The following is a 22,459-nucleotide window of genomic DNA, read 5'->3' on the forward strand; positions in this document are numbered from 1 at the left end:
CTTGTATTCCCATATATACACATCTCTCCAAAAAATATTCAGTATTCACAATGCCAGCATGTTTCACAACCATTCATAATATCTAGAAGACTTAAAATATAAAATATAAAATATTTGCATTTCCAAAAACATCCCAATACATAGTTGATGCGAGACTGTGATATATTCACTAAGGCACAACTAAATTCAATCTCATAGCCTAAAAAAGATGTTTTCCTAAAATATGACTTTATATCTGCCAACACATTTATTACAAATTATTTGATTGTAAGAATTATCTATAAATACCTGAATATGTCTAAATAAATTTCCATGATTGTGCTCTCATAGGACTCAACTTTTACATCCAAAGAAAAAAAACATCTCTCTTTTTGAGTTTTCAAAACCGTGAACTAAAACTAAAAGCACTATCTCCCCGCTATTCTTTTTACATTCATCTTTTAAATGATATTGTTATATGTTTTTAAAATTTAAAACTCAATCACAAGCACAAGTTGGGGTAGTGACCAATACCATTCGACCCTTGGACTTCTATGCTAAATCTTGTGTTTACCCCTACACAGTGAGAGAGATCTTGTTGTTTGAGAATAGTTTGAATACACTGTGTCGTCATCAGAGTGTGGCAAAATGTGTCCAGTCAATAGGAGTGTCAGTTGGAGTGTTAACTGTGGGAAAGTCAGGACACCCGACGTAGTTATATATCCTGACTTTCCCACAATTAACACTCCAACTGACACTACTATTGATTGGACATATATATATATATATATATATATAATTACGTCGGGTGTCCTGACTTTCCCACAGTTAACACTCCAACTGACACTCCTATTGACTGGACACATTTTGCCACACTCTGATGACATATATATATAATTACGTCGGGCGTCTTGACTTTCCTACAATTAATACTCCAACTGACACTCCTATTAACTGAACACATTTTGCCACACTCTAGGACGACGCAATGTATTCAAACTATTCACACACAACAAGATCCCTCACTGTGTAGGGGTAAATACAAGATTTTTGCTCTGGACGGAATCGAATTTGGGGCTTAAACTAGCAAATGACCAATCCCAAGCACGCCCTGAGCCATTGCCCGGGGGCTTCTATGCTTATATTTAGTTAAAGGAGGACGTGTGTTAAATTTTAAAACCAAGATATGAAAATTGCTTTGAAAGCTCACCGCCTTTTCCCTGTCTGCATTCTTCCCACTCAGCCCCTCCCACTGCCATTTCTTCTTCCTACTGCTCCCAGAAGCATCAAAATTAAAAGCTCAAACCCTCCTAAAACCCCGTCAGCGTCCATTTGCTTCAGAGCCATGGCGTCGTCTCCTCCTCTTGTTGCGGTGAAGGACAAGATTGATCTGACGGACACGGAGAAGCGGATATTCGATCGACTTGTCGGAACGCTCTCCCATTTCAATCTCCAAACTCAGCTCCGTGTTGCCGGCGGATGGGTCCGTGACAAGGTAAGTCACGCGTTTCAGTCGTCCACGAATTATGCTTCTGTTTTGGTTATTGTTTTTGTTTGTGTGTGTGTTTTTGTTTTGTTATGTTTTGTTTTTCGTTTTTCGTTTTTTTTCGGTCTTTTGTTTGGAGGAGGTAACTGTTTTGGTTTTCCGGGAATCAACAGAGTGTGTCAATTAGGTGAATTAGGAGGAAGGCCCTTTTGCGTCGAATAAAAAAATTCCTGGCGTTTTCTTGCTTCATTGTTGTTGTTGTTGTTGTTGCTCTTCTTCTTTAGCCCCCCTCTCAGGTGCACCGTGCACAAGTATGCGTGTAAAATACATGGCAAGGTTAGACCAAATCAGGCGGTAACAGGAGTCTAATAGGCGGTAGGTAGAAGTTCAGGCCTTTACTTGTAGAAAATACTCTAATTTTTTCATTTCTAAATTTTTAATATATTAAAAAATATGACATTGTTTGCTAATTTTTTTTTCCCTGTTTTGCAACTGTTATATGGATAACTTGGAAAACAATAGAAGGATGTTTTTTCAGGTTTCTTATACCAATGTTGGAAAATTGGAAATGAAGGTAGCATTTTTGGGATTTGTTAAAAAGCTGGAAATGAGAAAATATAAACTATTTTCTACACAGACCCTTAAGGTTTTTGGACAACTGGAGTCATTTTTTGCTTTGGCTGTTTTGGATTACTGTATTAAAATGCATTCCTATCCTACAAGAAAAAGAACTGCACCCTACGTCAGGTTGAGCTTTGATGAAGGACGCACATCTACAAATTCCATTGTTTTAGTTTTTTAATAGTTCTTATTTTTGGAATCATCCATTGATTCTATTTTTTTTTTTTTAATAAACTCTGCTTGCAGCTTCTAGGCAAAGAATGTTATGATATTGATATTGCTATTGACAACATGTTGGGCAGAGAGTTTTGTGAGAAGGTTGCCGACTACCTGTCATGTATAGGGGAAGAAAAGAGGGGAGCTGGTGTTGTCCCGCGGTATGTATCTCTTTTGCTGTTCGATTTAAAAGATATGGAAAATTTCTCTTTGTTTCACACAAAGTTGTTGCCTTATTTCTTCCATTTCTTGAAGTTTTCTTTATTGGGATTTCAACTTGGGACAATATCAGATGGCTTTTTGTGTTAATTTTATGGAATGGAGAATTAAAATTTCTCAATTGGGGTAGTTGCACTCTTTTGTGAAGCTTTTTGAGATGGTGAGAGGTAAATGTGGAACATCAAAGAGAGAAATCCAATTTTTCCAAAGCATGAATTGGCTGCTTTCACAAGAAATGGTTGGAACATATGAGGATTTATTTTGTGATGGGAATACATTTTTTCAATTATTAAGTGACGTAGTAGCATATGAGTCAAAAAGGAAGCCAAATAAGTTTGAATTATTATTGCTCCGTTATTTTAGAAATTACTGTTTAAAATGTTGCACTGTTGTTTTGTGGCAGTTCATTGTTTTTAGCGGCCTTTGCATATTTTGGATCTATTGTTTGGGTTATGATGTCCTAGTTTTCACCCCCAACTAGAGAGGGATGAGATTTAAAAAGCTTTCAAGAGGAGATTTAGGGCTTGGATTTTTGATTTTTTTTGTGACATTGCATAAAACGCTCCCTTGGATGCTATGATTTTAATTTTTACTCAGAGTTATTTCTGTAAAATTTCAGATTGAGTTTGCTATTTGGGCTGCAAATATCCTTGTTCCCTCTTCACGTTCTTTTGCTGCTTCCTGTTGCTATTGCTGTTGGAGCTCTGCATTCAGCTGTTGGACAGCAGATTCTGCTGCCTAATGCTGCATCAAGTGGTATCGGAGCTAATGATCTTGAATCCCATGAAGTTGGGTCTGCAGGAGTTGTAGTGAATTGGAAGTCCAGAACAGCAAGCCAAGATGGCTTAGATGCAGCACATAATTGAAGATTTACTGTGGGCGATGCAGTCACTCCAGGATGGATCATGGGAGCGAGTGGAAGCCTCTATGGAGATCCTGGGGGGTTGATAATCAGCCCGTTGATCCATGAAGGAGAGGCTATCTGTTGTGGGTTCTAGACTATTCGTGGAAGTACCCTTGCAGATCTATTTTTGAGTTTTTGATCCTTGAAAATTTGTCTTTCGTGCATCATTGTGTGAAAGACTAAACCTTTAGTTATTCTTGATAGAGTTAAAACTAACAATATGTTTGCAGAGTCCTTTTAAGGCTCAACCTCCAGATGTTAGTTCACTGTGTTTTGTGAGTTCATAAGCTGATTCTTACTTGTTCCTTCATTGTTCGTTTTTTCGGAGATTTGGATCAATCTGTTGGGTTATTTGAGAGACTTTGGGTTGGTCTGCAGTCGGTGAAGGACTTGTTAACTATCTCTGTGGTGTGGATCTTAGCTGTCTAATGGGGTATTCGGTTGGAGAGGAGTGCTCGTATTTGGCTAAAAAATGTCTTGCTCTATGCTATGGGATAGGGTACAATATATGGCATCGTTGTGGGTTTTGCAGCTAGTTGTTTTGAAAGGCTGTTTTTTTTATCTTAAATGTGATTGGATGGTAGTTTTGTTTTGATTTTTTGTGTTCTTTTTTTTTTTTTTTTGGTTCTCTTCTCTTATAAGGAGGATTTCTTATAATCCTTTCTGTATATTCTCTCTTTTGCAGTTATTTTTATTTTTTATTTTTTTTTCTATAGAAGAATCGTGAGCTCTTGGAGACTCAGACACACGTAGAGGTAGTCTTAGGATTAGATTTTGAAAAAAAGTGAAGAGCTAATCCCTTCCACAATCTTGTTTGTTGAGAAACTAGTAGGTGGTTTGGAAGAGAGGTTAGTCCATGACCTGATCTAAATAGTGGCAATCAAGATTGAAGTTTCTAGTTTCTTTGAAAAATGCATGCTCGAGATCATTTGGATTAAGAAGCGACTATGGAACTATTTTGAATGGAAGCCTACAGCATAGGAGACAAAGGTGCTGTTTGTAAAGCTTAATTTGCATCCCAATTGTGGAAGAGAGTGGCAGAAACGAAGTAGCATGAGAAATTTCATAACTTGAAGCAAAGTGGGTTATTAGTGAAAGAGCAAATGGTTGAGTTTTATAATCTCTATTCGGGTTGGTTTGAGAGTAATGAGCCCCTAACAACTTGTTACTTTGAATACTTGAATCATCTATTAGAGATGAGACAATAGTCATTTTGTTGAATCCATAATGCTCAATAAAATGACTTAATGGAGGAAAAACAGGTAATTGTGCTAGTTGGGAAGCTAATGAGATTGAGAAGGGAAAGAAACAGCCATATTTGGGCCACGAAATAGCAATAATGCAAGCCATTCCAAGGTTGGGAGTGGTGTTCAAAGTGGGTGTTTTCCTTGCAAGTTGGGGGGAAAAACATCTTATGTTTGCCCAGAATGAATAGTTAGAAATTGAGGGTCAATATGAGGAGCTATTGGAATGTTGAAGAGGATGTTATTAACGTTTATCTTGTGCAAGAAAAGTCTTTGGTGGTCCAGCACATAATGACAACAGCCAAAGTGGAAGTAAAAGAGGATTGGAGGCATTGCTATATTTTCCACATGCGATGGTTTTTTTTTTTTGGTGGCAATATATGTACCATGTAATGTTATTCTTAGATGAAGGTAGCTGCAAGAACATTATCTCAAAGGAAGTTGGGTAATTGGGAACTAGAGCAATTAAAGTTGCAAATGAAGTAGCATTCTCGTAGATACATAATACAAGGTGTGATGTCAATAAGGAAACTAGGTACCAGTGACTTATCATTGCCTAGTGAAATTTTCTTACGGTGATAAAATTGAAGATGAGAATGGCGTGGTGGTGGCCCGTATGGATGGGAAGGCCTTAAAAAAGGATTTTCTTATTTAGTTATTTGTTAGGTTTTCTTTGTTATTTTGTTTACCTATTTGTTCCACCACCCTGGGGGGTCTTAAAGACCTCTTGTCCTCTCTTGGTCTGTAATTCCTTTTTCTTCTATCTTAATGCATTTATTTTGTTATACAAAAAACAATTATTTCTTTAGATTGGTCAATTTGCATTCTAGTTAGCATAATCAAGATTTAGTTGTGTTTTTTGAAAAATTATTTCTTTGGGTTCACTTGTTAATCTACTCAAGCTTCTATGTGTGTCATTACTTATTAGTCTAACTTTTGAGTTATAGTGCATCAAGATGTACTCAAGTCACCTTTTACTTAAAATAAAAAAGTAGTATTTCCTTTGTAGGATTTAACATTAGACTTTGCTTATAATGATTGATGTTAGATTACCACTTTACCTAAAAGCTTTAGCTGTTAGCCTATTAGGTTGTTAGCCAACAATGTATATCAAGCCTTAACAATCCCCCGCATGAGTAGCTCAATTGCACGTGGAAATATAAAGAATTGATAATTAACACCCATTATCATGGTTGTTAAAATAGTGATCTAGATCCTAGGATCACATGGTCTTGCTTTACTAAAACATCCTGATCCTACATAGAATTGCAAATTAGCAGGATTATAGAAGAATCATAGTAGGATAGGTAGGAATTGATGATGGAAAATAAAACTACATCATCTTAATAAAGCACTCCAAACATGGTGGAGACTACACGAACATGGAAACTCTTCCTTCCAAGCTTCTTTGTAATAATGCGAACATGGCGACCTTCTTATCTCCCTCTCTTTTAAACCTCGATCACTCTCTGAAAACGAATTGTTCAGTCTCGCAGTTACTTTCTTCACCAACATGAAATTGGATTGAACAATTGCGAAACCTAGAAACTTGTCGATGACTTCATCTTGCTTTGTCTGCTGAGCACCTTCGGAACCTTCGAAGAGCACAAGAAGAATTGTGCCTTCAAATTATGAACCTTGAATCCAAAGGCGATCATTGTGTAATATCGAGCACTTAGGTAACCCTTGACTGTCATCAGAACCTCATCACCCACCATATCTTTGACTTCAAACCTTAATGACACCCTTGATTACCATTAGAGCAACCTTGCTCACCTAGTTATGAATCTTGAACTTCGTTCTTTTCACCTTTGTCCTTTCAAAGGCCCTCACAACACTCGTAACCTATATCACAAGCCTCTTCCTATCCAGATCACCTTTATCCTTTTAAAATCACGTCCTGATATTCTCTTAGTGCATGAACCCTGGTTGCCTAACTCGTTATGGCAGCAAAAATAGGAGGTTATGCAACATTCGAAATTGAAAGAAAGGTAGTCTCTTTTGTTATTTTGGCTTCCCCAATGTACCGTATCATGAAATTTGCATGGAAACGTGTATCCTTTGTTGAGATGGAGAAAGAGGAGCTTGTATGGGCTACAAATCTAACAGAGGTGATCTATGAAGCTAGCAAAGGGACCAAAGGAGGTCGAAGGAGACTTATCTTCAGTAAAGAGGGTAGCAAAGTTAGTCTCTAGATTTTAGAAAATGGTGGAGGCAAATATTTTTTGTTTGAGGAAGGAGAATAAAGGAAAAATCAATGTAGTGCGTATCCTTGACAAAGTCTAGAAAAGCGGGTGGAGGGCCTTTCTCGCTGTTTTGCTGGAACTCTCGTTGCCCATGAATGAACCATATGAAATTAACCTTGGCAGTTGGAGATGTGATGATTGTGGCTCATCGAATGTTAGGCCAGAGGGGAGTGTAGAGAGAAAAAGTGTTCTCTAGAGAATTATATCAAATTTAGCCTTTGTTGATGTAACTAGAGGAGTTTAGGTGATGGGGAATGAATCAGGAAAGGCTGTTATTCGAAGTCTTAGGAATTGGGGAGGTTTTTTTCCTTATAGGAATTCCAAATTCATACAAGAAGGTGGCAGGAAAGTAAGGAAACATTCTCATGTGGACAAGGTTGGGATGGCCGTAAAGAGGCCCTATTCAATTGGGCTTAAATAACAAAAGGCAATATGGGTTATCAAAAAATGAAGCACCGGCCCAATTGGGGATGCTGATAAGACTTCTAATTGAGAAATTCAACATTTTGGCCCACGGCTGTGGCTGAGGTCGGAAGAGCCAGTACAGAATCTGCAAGTGGATAATTTGGTTGGGCAGAGGTTAGGGAATCAAGGAAGCTCTGTGGCTAGCGATGACCAAAAGGGCGCTTGCAATGATGTTGAGTTCCTTATAACCAGCAGGGAGCATATTGAAAGCAGCGGGGATTAAACTGAAAATAGCAATCGTTTCTCTCCTTTATTCTCAGTGCCAAGAGAGGAGATGATGATGGGACAATAGAGGGAAGTTGAAATGATTTGTCTTATGACTGGGAAGAAGATTTGGGCAGTGTTGCTGAATCTGAAATGGAATTATTAGTTGATCAGATGAGAGCTGATTTTGAATATGCAGATGAGGAGGGTTTAAAACAACTCTTCAAAGGTAATAACAGAGAGTTTGAGGGGCAAGGGCAGTGTGAAAGCAGTAATTCGGAAACAATTTGATAGGAATCAAAGAGAGATTGCCTTTAGTCGGGTCTTGGGCATGCTCAAGCAGGTATAAAGTTTACTAATCATAATCTTGATCATGTGTTAGCTCTAAATAATGAGGGGCTTTTGCCTTCCGCTTTGGGTTGAATATCTCTTCTACTAGTAATCTAGTTATTCCTTCATTTGATGTTGGGGGGGGGGGGGGATGAGTCTGGGAAGGGTGATTTTCTCATAGAGGATCCTGGTTTATCTTTTGTTAGTAAAGGAGTTCATTCTTTTCCTAATCAACACATTCTTTCTTTTCTTGCATCATTCTGGACGTGGGTAGGTAAAAAAGTTAGTTTAGGTGACTCATATTAGATTAGCAACTTGTAATATAGGGGCACTGATTGGTAAATGTATGGAAATTGTGGACATAATGATTAGAAGAAAAATTAATATAATCTGCCTTCAAGAAACTAAGCAGGTGGGGGGGAAGCTAGAGAAATTGATAAATTGGGATTTAGAAAGCTGGAGAAATTGATAAATTAGGATTTAAACTTTGGTACATTGGAAAAGAAAAACATAAGAATGGTGTAGGAATTATTGTAGACAAAAATTTAAAAGATAGCATTGTAGATGTAAATAGAGTAAGAGATAGAATTATAAAAATCAAGATGGTCTTTGGGCAAGAGATAATAAATATCATTAGTGCTTATGCTCCTCAAGTAGGCTCACCAGGAATTTTAAGAGACAATTTTGGGAAGATATGGGTAGTATTATACAAGGCATATTAGAGATTGAGAAAATATTCTTAGGAGGAGACCAAAATGGACACGTTGGAAGGGATAATAAAGGTTATGAGAGTATACATGGAGGATATGGATATGGAGACAAAAATGAGCTTGGGGAGATGATCTTAGATTTTGCTATGTCATGTGATTTTATTACAATGAATACTTGGAGAGAAGAACACTTAATTAACCTTTAAAATGGACAAAATAAAAGTCAAATAGATTTTTTCTTAACTAGGAGGGTAGCTCGTTTATCATGCAAGGATTGTAAAGCTATTCCAGGCGAAAGCTTAACCATACAACATAGGGTCTTAGTGTTAGATATGTGTATTAAAAAATGGAAGAGAAAGGATCAAATGGAAGAGAAAGGGTAAAATAAACTAGTGTAAGAGAACTAGGTGGTGGAACCAAAACGAGAAAATATAATAAAATTTAAAGGTAAAATGATCCAAGATGGTGATTGGACTATAGAGGATGAGATAGATACAAATTCTCTTCGGAGTAGGATAGCTAGCTTTATTAAAATTAGGTGAATCAAGGGGAAGATTTTTAAATAGTAAAGAAAGTTGGTGGTGGGATGAAGATGTCCAAAAATCTTAAAGATAGAGAATTTGGTATAAAACGTGGCAAAAATGTAGAAACATTGATAACTTTGAAAAGTATAAAAAGTGAGGATGATATTGTCTTGGTTGAAGAAGAAGACATAAAAAAAAAGATGACAAAGTTACTTTAGAAAGCTATTTAATGAAAACCAAATAGAAAGCTTAAACTTAGAATTGAAAAATGAGGAAAAGACTAAAAATATGAGATTTATTCACAAAATTAGTATTAACAGAGTTAAGTTTGCACTAAAAAAGATGAAAAATGAAAAATATATAGGATCGGATAACATCCCCATTGAAGTTTGGAAATGTTTATGTGATAACAGAATTATATGGTTGATTAATTTATTTAACACAATTATTAAAACTAAGAAAATGCCATATGAATGGAGGAAAAGCACTTTAATACCTATATACAAAATAAAGGAGATATTCAAAATTGTAATAGCTATCGTGGAATTAAACTTATGAGTCATATGATGGAACATTGGGAAAGGGTAATTAAACAAAGATTAAGGCTAGAAACGAAGGTTTCAGAAAATCAATTTGGTTTTATGCATGGGAGATCTACTATAGAAGCTATATATCTTTTAAGAAGATTAATGAAAAAGTTTGGGGAAAAGAAGAGGGACTTGCATATGGTATTTGTTGACTTAGAGAAAGCATATGATGGGGTACTTTGGGAAGTTTTATGGTGGGTTTTAGAAAAAAGGGTGTATGTAGTAGGTATACTGATATTATTAAGGATGTGTTAGATGGAGTAGTGACTAGTGTAAGGATTATTGATGGAGTGACTAGAAAATTTCCAATCACAATAGGTGTACATCAAGGATTTGCTTTGAGCCCTTATCTTTTTGCTTTAGTGATGGATCAGTTGACTAAGAGTATACAAAATGAGATTCCATGGCGTATGTTGTTTGCAAATGATATTGTATTGATTGATGAAACTAGGGGCGGACTAGACGTTAAGTTAGAATTATGAAGAGAAGCTTTGGAATCTAGAGGCTTTAAAATAGGTAGAAATAATACAGAATATATGAAATGTAATTTCAGTAATAGTAGGAGGAGTATTGGAGACAAAGTTAAACTTGATGATGAACCAATAAATAACACTCATAGTGTTCGATACCTTGGATTTATTATGCAAGCTGAAGGAGAAATTGAAGAGGATGTAATGCATAGAGTTAAAGTAGGTTGGGTAAAATGGAGAGTGCTTTAAGTGTGCTTTGTGATCGTAAAATACCCTTAAAATTAAAAGGAAAATTTTATAGGACGGTTATAAGGCCAGCTATGCTATATGGATCAGAATGTTGGGCGACGAAAAAACAAATTATCCAAAAAGTAAAAATGGCAGAGATGAGAATGCTTAGATGGATGAGTGGTATGATACTGAAAGATAAATTAAGAAATGAATATATTTGTGGTAAGTTAGGTGTAGCTCCTATACAAGATAAGATAAGTGAGGGACGACCCAGATGGTTTGGGCACTTGCAATGTAGGCCGCATGGTGTGGTAGTGAAGAAGAGTGAGTTAGTTACTCCGAGGGGCAATAGAAGGGGTAGGGGTAGACCTAAAATAATTTGGAATGAGAAAGTAAGGATTTAATAACTTTGAATTTGTCAAAAGAAATAGTCCATGATTGTATAAATTGGCAAAAAAGGATTCATATAGCTTACCCCACCTAGTGGGACTTGAGACTTGGTTTTGTTGCTGTTGTAGATGGAGCTTAAAAACTTGGTCTTCAAAAATTACAAGGGTGGAAAATGGGTAAGGAAATGGGGAAACGTGTTAAATTTATGAAGAGGTTTAGGGGGGATTAGGAAGGGGAACTTGATTAAGGAAGTTTTGGTAAAGTGTACCCCGAACATAATCTTTGTCAAGGAAACTAAGCTAGAATTGGTACACCGGGGGTTTATTAGTAGTATTGGGAGGGGGGGTTTGGCCTCTTGTGGTGCCTCTGGTTGCATCCTTGTCATGTGGGACTCTGGGAATGTATCCAAAGTGGACACATTGGTAGGTTTTGTCCCCTTTCCATGCTTTTCAAAATAAGAGAGGGGGCAGTGGTGGGTTTCCCCTAGATGGATTGCTGGAGGCAATTTTAATGTTGTAAGATTTCCTAGAGAGAAGAAAAGAGGGGTGGAGTTTTTGCTAGTATGCAAAACTTTGACTCTTTGATTAGGAGTTGTGTTTTGAGGGATAACATCCCCTTGGAGAATACCTCTTTAACTTGGTCTGTCGGGGGGGGGGCGGGGGTGGTGGGGCAAAAGTAGCTGGTAGATTGGATAGGTTTCTATTTTGCAGGGAGTGGGAGGAGTTTTGACCCTCAACTTTGTTAGAATCTAATAAGGTGGTGTGAACCTACTCCTTTTAGGTTTGAAAATATGTGGTTGGATCATGTGACTTTCAAATCTATGATTAGGGAGTCGAGGGGAGAGGAAATGGATGAGGGTGGGAAGGTTTCAGATACATGAGAAAAGTTGAAACGTTTGATGGAGAAGCTAAAAGTTTGGAATAAGGAGGAGTTTGGGGATTTTAGAATTAAAAAGTCAAGACTTATGGGTGAGTTGGAATTCTTGGATAGGAAGGAGGAGGAGGTTAGTCTTTTAATTAGCAAGAAGAGTAGGAGTGTTTCCTTGAAGAATGAGTTCGAAGAGGTTACATTCCAGGAATTGAAGAGTTAGAGACAAAAGACCAAATTTAAATGGTAAAAATGGTATTGTAACTTTTTTTTCACAAGTTAGCCAATGGTAAGAGGAGTATGAATTTGATTAGGGAGTTAGACATTAGTGATTAGAGAGTATCTAATGACCTTCATGAATTGCTTCTGTTATTACTAATTTCTTTTATAATTTGTATTTAGAGGACGATAATTGTAGACCAATGTTAGAGGGTCTGGATTGGCACCCTATTACCAGTGATCAGAAGAGTTGGTTAAAGAGATTGTTTATGGGCGAGGAAGTGAGGGGTGACTTTTGGGATGGAAAGGGATAAGGCTCCATGTCTGGATGGCTTCAGTATTGTTTTTCTCCAAGATTGTTGGGAGGTTGTTAAGAGTGATTTATTGAAAGTTTTTATTGAATTCTTTGGGAATGGGACTTTGACCAAAAAGTATTAACTCTTCCTTTATAGCCTTGATGCCTAAAAAATCTAAATCTATTAAGGTTGAGGACTACAGACCTATTGATCTTTTTCTAGTGTGTACAAGATTATTACTAAGGCTTTAGCTAATAGGTTGAGTGTGGTGCTTGCTAACAGAGTAATAGTATATCTAGTGCCTAAAGTGCATTTGTGGGTGGGAAGTACACAACAAGAGAGCAAGGGAGTGGACCACTGAAGCGGGGTGTGGCATTTTGGACTGGCCTTTGACTTATTTAGGGGTTCCTTTAGGGGGCAGTCTTAGTGGAGTTTTGGAATCCAGTGGTGCAGAGAGTGACGAAGTGGTTAGATGGATGGATGGGGGCTCTCTTCTCTTTAGGGATTTGAATTACTCTGATTTAGGCTTGTCTTTCAAGCATCACCCTTTATTTTTTGTCTATTTTTAAGATTTGTGCGAGGGATTGCAGTAAACTTGAGAAAATCATGAGACTTTCTGCGGTATGGTGCGGGGGGTTATAGGGTTTACTTAAATGGGATGAGGTTCGTAAGCCTAAATAGGATGGAGGCTGGGTCTAGGCAAGTTGGTGTCTAAAAACACTGACCTTTAAGCTAAATGGTTATAATCTTCCCTTTGTCATAGAGTTATTAGAAGTAAGTTTGGGTTGGATGAGAACGGGTGGGATACCAACAGTAATTTAAGATGTTCTTTTGGGCATTTGTGTAGGTCCATTTCTCAAATTTATCCTTCCTTTGCCCCTCACACTAAACTTATGGTGGGGAGGGGGTCATGTATCTGCTTATGGAAAGACCCTTGGTTGGGTAATGTAGTTTTGTCCACTTCTTTCCCCCATCTCTTTTGCTTGGGTGCTGAGCAAAATAGAACCATATCTTTTTTTTTTGTTTGGGATTTAAGTAGTCCTTAGGTTTCTTGGAATCTTCTTTGGGAGACCTCTTAATGATATGGAGATGGAGTTGTCTTCTTTGCTATGTTTATTGAACGGAAGAATCTTTCATTGAGGAGGGATGTTCGCACTTGATCCTTTGATCAGTCCGGAGTGTATTCTTGCAAATCTTTTTTTGAATTCTTGATTCGTTCTAATTCTTCATTTCCGCACTTTCCTATAACATGGAAGGCCAAGGCTCCCTCTAAAATTAAGGCTTTCACTTGGTTGGTTGTGCTTAATAAAATAAATACTAACAACTTGTTTCAAACCAGAAGACTTTTGAAGGCTCTTTCTCCTTATGTTTGTGTGCTCTGTTTCGAGGACTCTGAGACAGCTTCTCATCTCCTTTTACACTACGACTTTTGCTTGGAGGATTTGGAATAAGCTGTTTGGTATTATTGGGGAGAGTTGGGTTTGCCTTGTATCAGCGGAAGACTTACTAGCCATTTCTTTTACAAGTTTTGGCAGAAGGAAGGATAGGGCAGCATTATGTAGGTGTGGTTTATTTGCAATTTTATGGGGGTGTGAATGAATGTACTGCATGGATATTCTCAGGGAAAATATTAGTTTTGGAGCTGGTCTAGGATGAGATCTAGTTTTTAGCATCACTGTGGTGTGTTGAGTTTGGTCTTTTCTGAGGAAACAGTTTCTAGGAGATTCAAAGAGATAGGAGGAATGAGCTGGCTTGTTGAGTTTCTCCGCCACTTGACCACAAGAAATCCCTCATTAACTTCTCAAGCTTGCCCGCCTTTCTCACAAGGATTCTAAAAAAAGGGAGTAATACGACCGAATGGAAGATAGACACACATGGATAAGAGTAATCCGACCCCTTAAGGTGAATAGTGCTCCTTTCCATCCATCTAGTCTCCTAGCCATTCTTTCAAAAACAGGATCCCGAAGGAATCAACATTAGGATTACCACTTAAGGGAACACCAATTGATAATCAGGCAATTCAAAACTGCACAAACCATAAACCTAAAAAAAGGGTCAACATACCAAACCACTCTTGGAGAAGTTAACCTTCAAACAAGAAGATCTCTCAAAAACCTGAAAGATAGATAGCAAATTGGAAAAGCAACCCATGTTATCAGTGAGGAAGAGAATAGTATCATCTGCGAATTGGAGATGTGAAATGACACTCCTCATTTCCTACCTTAATCCTTTCCACCAGCCCTCTATCAACTCCTTTCTCAATCATCGCTCAAACCATAAACTGCAATAGTAAAAAGAAATGGGGAGAGGGGTTCCCCTTGTCTAAGACCTTTGGACGCATGAAACCAAGACCTAGCCTCACCATTACCTAAAACAGAAAAAACCATAGAAGATAAGCGTCCTCTAATCCATTTCCTCCACCTCGGACTGAAATCTTTTCTATCCATAACCTTGTCCAAGAAACTCCTGTTCACCCTATCATAGGTTTTTTCAAAATCCAGTTTCAGTACTAGACCCCTCTTTTTCCTATAGGCAGCATCTTCAACTACCTCATTAGCTATCTTCAACTACCTCATTAGCTATCAATGCAGCATTAAGGGTCTGCTATCACCTATAAAAGCGCTTTGGCTAAGAGATAGTATCCTCTGGAACAGTAGCCTATCTCTTAGATAACACCTTAGTCAAAATTTTGTAGACACTTGTTACTAAGCTAATTGGTCTAAAATCTTTGACTTTAGCTACACAATCCTTTTTAGGAACTAGGTTAATAAAAGTAGAATTTATGCTCCTTCCTACTACCCCATTATAAAAAATTCATGAAAAACTTCGAGGTCTCCCTTCAAATTTTCCAACAATCTTGAAAGAAAGCTATATTAAAACCATCTAGCCCAGGGGCATTATCTTCATCCATTTCAAAAACTTAAATTTTAATATCATCTTGCTTAAAAGGGCCTATCTAGCTAGGTTGTTTTATCAGCTGATGTAGGGCACCAGTCCAACCCCTCGACCATAACTCTCTCATATCCTCCCCTAAAAAGAGATTCCTATTAAAATAAGTAATCTGCCCTGCAATTCTGAATCCCTAATAACCTCTCCTTTATCATCCTTAGCTCTTTAATAAAATCCTTTCTTCTTCTGCCATTAGCCACCTCATGGAAGAGTCTAGAATTACAATCCACATTTTTGAACCAATTCATCCTAAATTTTTGTCTCCAGCTCATCTCTTCCCTTAAAACAGCCTTCTCAAACTCATTAGACAACTAGATACGTCTTCTAGCAATGTTCTTAGAAATGAGACCCTTAGTTAGTCAATCAATTGCCCCCAATTTCTCAAGAATATTCTTTTTTCTAGATCAAACATTACCGAATGTCTCAATATTCCAAGCTTTCAACTTCTCTTTCAAATACTTCAATTTTTTCATAAAGCAAAAACCTTCCCACCTTTCTAGAGTGTACCTAACCCACCAATTCCTAATCAAACTTCGAAACTTGGTATAGGTAAGCGGCATGTTTTCAAATTGAAATGGAGTTGGGCCCCATTTAATAGTGTTAGATTCAAGAGCCAAGGGGCAATGGTCAGAAACAATTCTAGGGTGTTCTTCTTGGGTAAGAGTAGGAAAAGCATCTTCCCACTCAATAGTAAATAGGAACCTACCAATCCTGGCAGCTATAGATCTAGAGCCATTAGCGAATGAAGTAAAATGAGCATTAGAAAGAACATTATCCCTCAATTCACAATTCCTAATAAATATATCAAAATCCCTTATCCTTGAAGTAATTTTGGAGCCTCCCAAATTTTCATTTGCAAATCGAATGACATTAAAATTGCTTGCCAAACCCCAACTAGGGGAACACATGCCATTAACCTCAACTAACCCATGCCAAAAAATACCTCTCAACTGAGGATCATAGGGACCATAAATTTAGGTAAACCACCATTGATCGTTACCTATGACCAAGGTCTTATATATCAATTTTAACTGAAATCTTGAAGTTACAGAAGTACTGAAAATTTGATTTTGATGTCAATTTTGATTTTGATTTGAAAAAAGTAACATAAAATTGTAGTAAAGCATAGAATTCTTTTATGAAACTTTAGAAATGGTTAATAGACATGATAATGTAAGTTTTAGGGCTAATATATTACAACTTAAATATATCTATGTCATGTATGAGGTGAAAAAGTTGTAATATGATATTTGTATCAAACATATTTGTAAGATAATGTGCATTAAACATATTTAGTTAATACAAGTGAAATTTAGAAATCATTTAAATATTATTTATTATACAAATAATGATAATTTAGACAAAAATGGTTAAATAAAATGTTGTTGTAAGTTTATTTTTTCATATAAATTCAAAAGCCCTCATAATAATCTTTTAGTTTGATAAAAAAAATGAATTAAATTAGGAGAAATATTTCATTGCACTCATAAATCTCTCATTTGAATTTTGAGGAATTTCATTCTATGGGTAAAATTTTGACAAGTTTCACTAAAATTTTGAGATTTCGATAACTTTGGGATAATTCGTTGAAATTTGATAGAAATTATGCAAGATGGAAATTAACTACTATTTCAATTTCGATGGTGATAGAAACTAGAAATTTTAGTTGAAATTTCGACAATTTCATGGAAATTTCAACAATTTCATGGAAATTTAAGACTATGCCTATAACTTCTAAGTGAACTGACACTGAAAAAGAACCAATGATAACGTCCAATTTGATAGCAAATTTGGTATCCGAAATAATAATTATGCCCCTGAGGAAACAATAGATGCTAAACACACCAAGTCGTTTAATCTAGAATCCCATATGCTCCTAACAAGAAACCATTTGCCCATCTCTAATTTAGATTCTTGGATCATAAGAATGTCAGGAGCAGCCTTGACTATAATATCTTTAATATGATGATGTTTATCATGACAGCCCAAACCTTTAATATTCTAGCTCAGAATCTTCATGTACCAACTTGCTGCCCTCAATCCTCTTTCCCTTCCCCCCTTCATAATTTATACAAGAAGCTAAACTTTGCAATTCTTTTTCCACTCCCCCCTTTTTTGTAGGTTCTAGGGGACACAACCACTTTGAAAAATTGGCCTTATGGGTTAACTGCGGAGCTCCCAATTTATCTAAAAGGTCCTGTGGGTTATGACTATCCCTCTCCCCAGTGGGTCAAGGATTAAAATTCTTCCTACAAAATCTAAAACTCTTTGGCAAGAAATATAATTTGTTTTAATTAAATCAACCAAGGCGTAGATAAGATGCCTTTTTCAAAATTAAATGATTCATATTTTGAACATTAGAAGTTACAAACTTATAATTATGATTAAGAGGAGAAGAAATACAAAGATTTCCTCGAGAGATTATTGTTGAGATTTTGATTGAATGAATGACCTAACCAGAAGATAGGTCTGTCCCTCTATTTATAATACAATCAAATACATTCTAATGACCATAATATCCTTACTAACTCTCACTAACTAACATATTAAATAACAATACTGAAAGACTAAAATAACCTCCTTAAGCCGGAGCATAAATATCATATGCTCCTAGCTTGTTAGAAATCAATTTAACACGAGCACCCCCCAAAGCTTTGGTAAATGAGAACAAGCTACATATCAGACTCACATAAGTGTTAGTAATGAGCTTCTGCACAAGTTTCTCCTCAACAAAATGACAATCAACTTCAATGTGTTTTGTTCGCACATGGAAGATCGGGTTGGAGGCAATATGGAGAGTAGCTTGATTATCACACATCAACTCCGTAGACTGAGAATGTAGAAAATCCAATTCTTTGAAGATGTTCTTCAACCAAACAGGTGCACAAGTAGTGTGAGCCAAAGTGCTATACTTTGATTCAGCATATGACCTGACCACCACGATTTGTTACTTTTTTTCTTACTCTTCCAAGAAACCAAATTACCACCAACCGAGGTATGGTACCCATTTGTAGATCTTTTGTTTGAAGGTGATTCGGCCCATCTGCATCCGTATATCCTTGAATATAAGTGTGATCCTGGTCTTGATATAAAAGACCTCTTGCAGGTGCACTTTTGAGACATCTCAAGATGTGAATTACTGCTTCCCAATGACTTATGCTTGGAGAATCCAGAAATTGACTCACAACACTTGTAGAAAAAGATATGTCTGATCGAGTGATTGTGAGTTAATTCAACTTTCCAACAAGTCTTTGGTATTGTCGAGCATTAGGCATCAAATCACCCATATCCAACACTAACTTCTTGTTAGGATCCATGGGTATATCAATTGGTTTGGATCCCAACAATTTAGTCTCATCCAGCAAATCAAGAACATACTTCCTTTTTGACAAAATAGTTCCCATACTAGATCTAGATACTTTTATGCCCATGAACTATTTTAATGGTCCCAGATCTTTGGTTTGAAACTTAGTCTGTAGAAAATATTTAAGACTTTGAATATCCTTATCATCATCACTTTTAATAACAATATCATCCACATATACAATAAGAAGGATCCTACCTGATGAATTATGACAATAAAAAATATAGAGTGATCCACTACACACCGTCGAAGGCCAAACTCAAGTACCACAATATTGAATCAACCAAACCATGCTCTTAGAGATTGTTTTAAACCATATATTGCCTTCTTGAGCTGACACACTGCGTTTGACTCCTTGTGAGCAACTAGCCCAAGTGGTTGCTTTATATAAACCTCCTCCTCAAGACCACCATGCAAAAAGGCATTCTTCACATTTAACTGATGTAGAGGCTAGTGACAAGTGGTAGCCAAGGAGATGAATGAAAGTACTGATGTAAATTTGGCAATTGGTGAAAAAGTGTCGAAATAATCCAATCCATACACCTGAGTATGTCCCTTAGCAACAAGACGTGCCTTTAGACGAGCCACAAAACCATTAGGGCTGACTTTCACAGTGTATACCCCGTGACAACCAACCACAAATTTGTCAAGAGGAAGAGATACCACGTCCCAAGTATCAATGTCCTATAAAGCATTCATCCCTTCAACCATGGAATTCCTCCACTTGGAGTGGGCTGAGGCTTCCGAAATAGATTTGGGAAGGGCAGCAGATGATAGAGTAGTAGGAAAACAATAGTAGGAGGGTGATAACAAGTCGTAGCAAACATAATTGAAAATGGGATGTTGTGTACATGTGCATTTACCTTTCCGGACAGCAATGGGAGGATCAACATCATGGGAAATATGATCATTGGACGAGGAAACCAAAGCCATGGTAGTAGAAGCTATAGGGGATTAGACTCTCTTCCTTGGAGCCACCGTCATGAATACACCTGCAAATTAGGATGATCGAGACGATGAGAAGGACTCAAACTACATGGAGACACAGGTGGTTGATTGGGTTAGGATGCAAACTAGAATGTGAAAGATTAGGTAGAGGAAGAGACTCATTGAAATCAAAAGCACTTAGGGATTGAGTGTAGTAAGGTGTAGACTCAAAGAAGGCAACATCTATAGAAACAAAGAAGCGATGCAATGTATGACTATAACAACGATATCCCTTTTGAGTATATGAGGCCTAGAAAGACGCATTTTATAGCACGAGGATCCAACTTATATTCACCTTGGGAGTTAGTTGATGAACAAAGGAGACACACTTGAATATACAAAGAGGTAGTGAGAATAGAGGTGAATTAGGATAGAGAATGGAGTAGGGAATTTTACCACTAAGAATAGAGGATGACATCCTGTTGATAACATAGCAAGCAGCAAGTACAACATTACTTCAAAACACTTTAGGTGCATGCATTTGATAAATTAAGGTGCGATTGATTTCAAGTATATGTCTATTTTCCTCTTCGCAACCCCATTGTGTTGAGGAGTGTGGGCATAGGATGATTGATGAACAATACCAAACTGAGTGATCTAAGTAGTGAATTGAGTACTAAAATACTCTTTAGCATTATCAGTTTGAAGTATTCAAATTGGAAAACCAAATTGAGTCTTTATTTCCAAACAAAAGGCACAAAATATATGAAATAACTTAGAATGATTATTTACTAAATGTAGCCAAGTCATCCTTGAATAATCATCCACGAAGGTTATAAAGTATTGGAAACCCAAAACATCATAATAGAACATCATAATAGACTAACATGAAAGGGCTTGCAGCTTGTTTATTGACTTGAGAAGCAAAAGGGAAATGATGATGCTTTCCTAATTGACAAGACTCACAATCGAGACTAGATACAAAACATAAATCAAGAACTAGACATTTCAATTTTTCCATGAATGATGACTGAGGTGACAACGAATTTGGAGAGGTGTGGTAGCAACAGTGCAGGTGGTAGAAGGAGATAGCAGCTCAAAGTGATAAAGTTTACCAGCTTCATGCCCATCACCAATTGTCTTCCTTGTCTTCAAATCCTGAATAACCACAAAATCGGGGATGAATGTTATTGAACAATTCATGTATTTCGTAATATTGCTAACGGATATAAGATTGAAAGGAAACTTGGGAATATACAAAACTGAAGGAAGAGAAATAGAAGAAATGGTATTTATAGTCCTAACTCTCTTAATGTCAGTGGTGGATCCATCAACTAGAGCAACCAAGGTAAAATTTTAGGATATTGAATAGTAGAGAATAAATTAGGTTTACTTGTGATATGATTAGTTGCAGCAGAGTCTATTACCCGAGGACTAGGATGAGAAGTACTGGATGATAGGCATGCTGTGGGATTACCTATTTGGGTAAGAGATACAATGGGATGATAAGCTTGTTGTGACGCTTGATTTTGCTGGAACTTTGGGATATTCCTACTTTGACATAGATACAGTATGTTGCCTTGTACCCCAAAGGTTTGGAGTCGATGATGGCTGCATTGGTAACAGGTGAAGGCCTATTGTGGAGATCCAACATTGCTCAATAGTTTGATTACCTCCTCCACAATGAGCGCACTTGTGAGGAATGCCTCTACTTTGTCCATCTTTACCACCATAACCGCTTAAACCACCTCGATAACTTCTAAGGTTGTTTGGTAGAGAACTAGAATCACCATGTGTGGCAAATGCTGTACTCTCAGAGCTAGATGCAAGAGTAGGAGAATGTGTGCTAGAGGAAGCACAAAGGACATGAGAATAAGCATTGGCAAATGATGGCAACTTTGCACTACTAAGTATTTGGGATCGGATTGCCTCAAACTTGGGTTTCAAGCTCGCTAGAACTGCAAGAACTATCATCTTCTCCCTTTGCTTTTGCATCTCACCGACATCGGCAGTTATAGATTGCACAATGTTAAGCTCCTCATGAATGCATATCATCTCCACAAAAAAATTTGTAGAGCTCATATCTCCGTTTTGTTATTGAAAGTACTTCTAGGATATATCATATATATGTGTAATGTTACTAGAGTACAGAAGCTTGGCATAATCCCAAATATCCTTGGATGTATCTAGATGCATGTACATCCGTGCAATCTGGGGATCCATCGAATTTGATAAGAGTGAAACAACCAGGGCATCTTCTTGAACCCACATTACTTTTCTCTTTTCATTAGAAGGATCATATTAGAGCAAGTGGTCAGATTTTTGTTATCTTGCTAAATAAACCCAAACGGCCTTTGACCGCTAAACATAGAGGAAATATGTTTTTGTGATTCATTGACTCTATCTCAACACTCACAAACTGGCAGCCATACCAATGTCAAACAAGAAGAACAATCAAAACTAATCGGGACAACCATAAACAAGGTGAAGCATTTAAACAACCATGGGCGTGGTGAACCACTTACAAACTGATATAACACTGCCACAACCTCAGAAATCAACTTATGAACCCTGCCACATCTTTAAGAAACTTACAAAAAAGCCTTTTTGAACATCACACAACTGACGTATTACCACAAATGCATGATCGAGAGAGGTTGAATCTTTGAACAAGAAACATCCCCAACAGCTTGATAATTTGGTCTTGAGAAGGAATCTGAACATGTTGGGGGAAAAAATCAGAAAAAAGTGGTTGAAATCTCTCTCACATGCCGGTGCGTGGCGTTGGGACTGCCAGCAGTCGGCCAACCCATGGCAGCGCATGGGGAGGTTTCTGGAAATGGAATTTTTTAGGGTTATGTTCCAGAGAGTTCTATTTTGGGTATTTGGTTGGTTTTGTGAAATAGTGAAGGATTGAGGTGGTTTTGAGAAGGGCGACGATGGGAGTGTGTTTTTCGGTGACGACTAAGTGTGATAGGGTTTAGGTTGGATCATGCTCTGATACCGTGTTG

General features: G+C 37.2%; 1 protein-coding gene across 5 annotated transcripts in view; it reads left to right on the forward strand.

The window, feature by feature from the left end:
- The first annotated feature begins 1,089 nt into the window (after positions 1–1,089).
- The window catches only part of LOC131163740 (tRNA nucleotidyltransferase cca2), a 93,335-nt gene continuing 71,965 nt past the window's right edge, over positions 1,090–22,459 (forward strand). For 3 of the 5 annotated variants that reach the window (XR_009139103.1, XR_009139104.1, XM_058120445.1), the window contains exons 1-2: positions 1,134–1,474; positions 2,333–2,463. Coding sequence is in view for 1 of the 5 variants with exons in the window: in XM_058120445.1 (XP_057976428.1) it covers positions 1,166–1,474; positions 2,333–2,463 (440 nt within the window). In the remaining 4 variants the exon portion in view is untranslated. Of the gene's footprint in view, positions 1,475–2,332; positions 2,464–22,459 lie in introns of all 5 variants that reach the window. The other 2 variants (XR_009139105.1, XR_009139102.1) reach the window with 1 other exon arrangement.

The sequence above is a fragment of the Malania oleifera genome, chromosome 9 (assembly GCF_029873635.1).
Source record: "Malania oleifera isolate guangnan ecotype guangnan chromosome 9, ASM2987363v1, whole genome shotgun sequence".
Classification (NCBI taxonomy): domain Eukaryota; kingdom Viridiplantae; phylum Streptophyta; class Magnoliopsida; order Santalales; family Ximeniaceae; genus Malania; species Malania oleifera.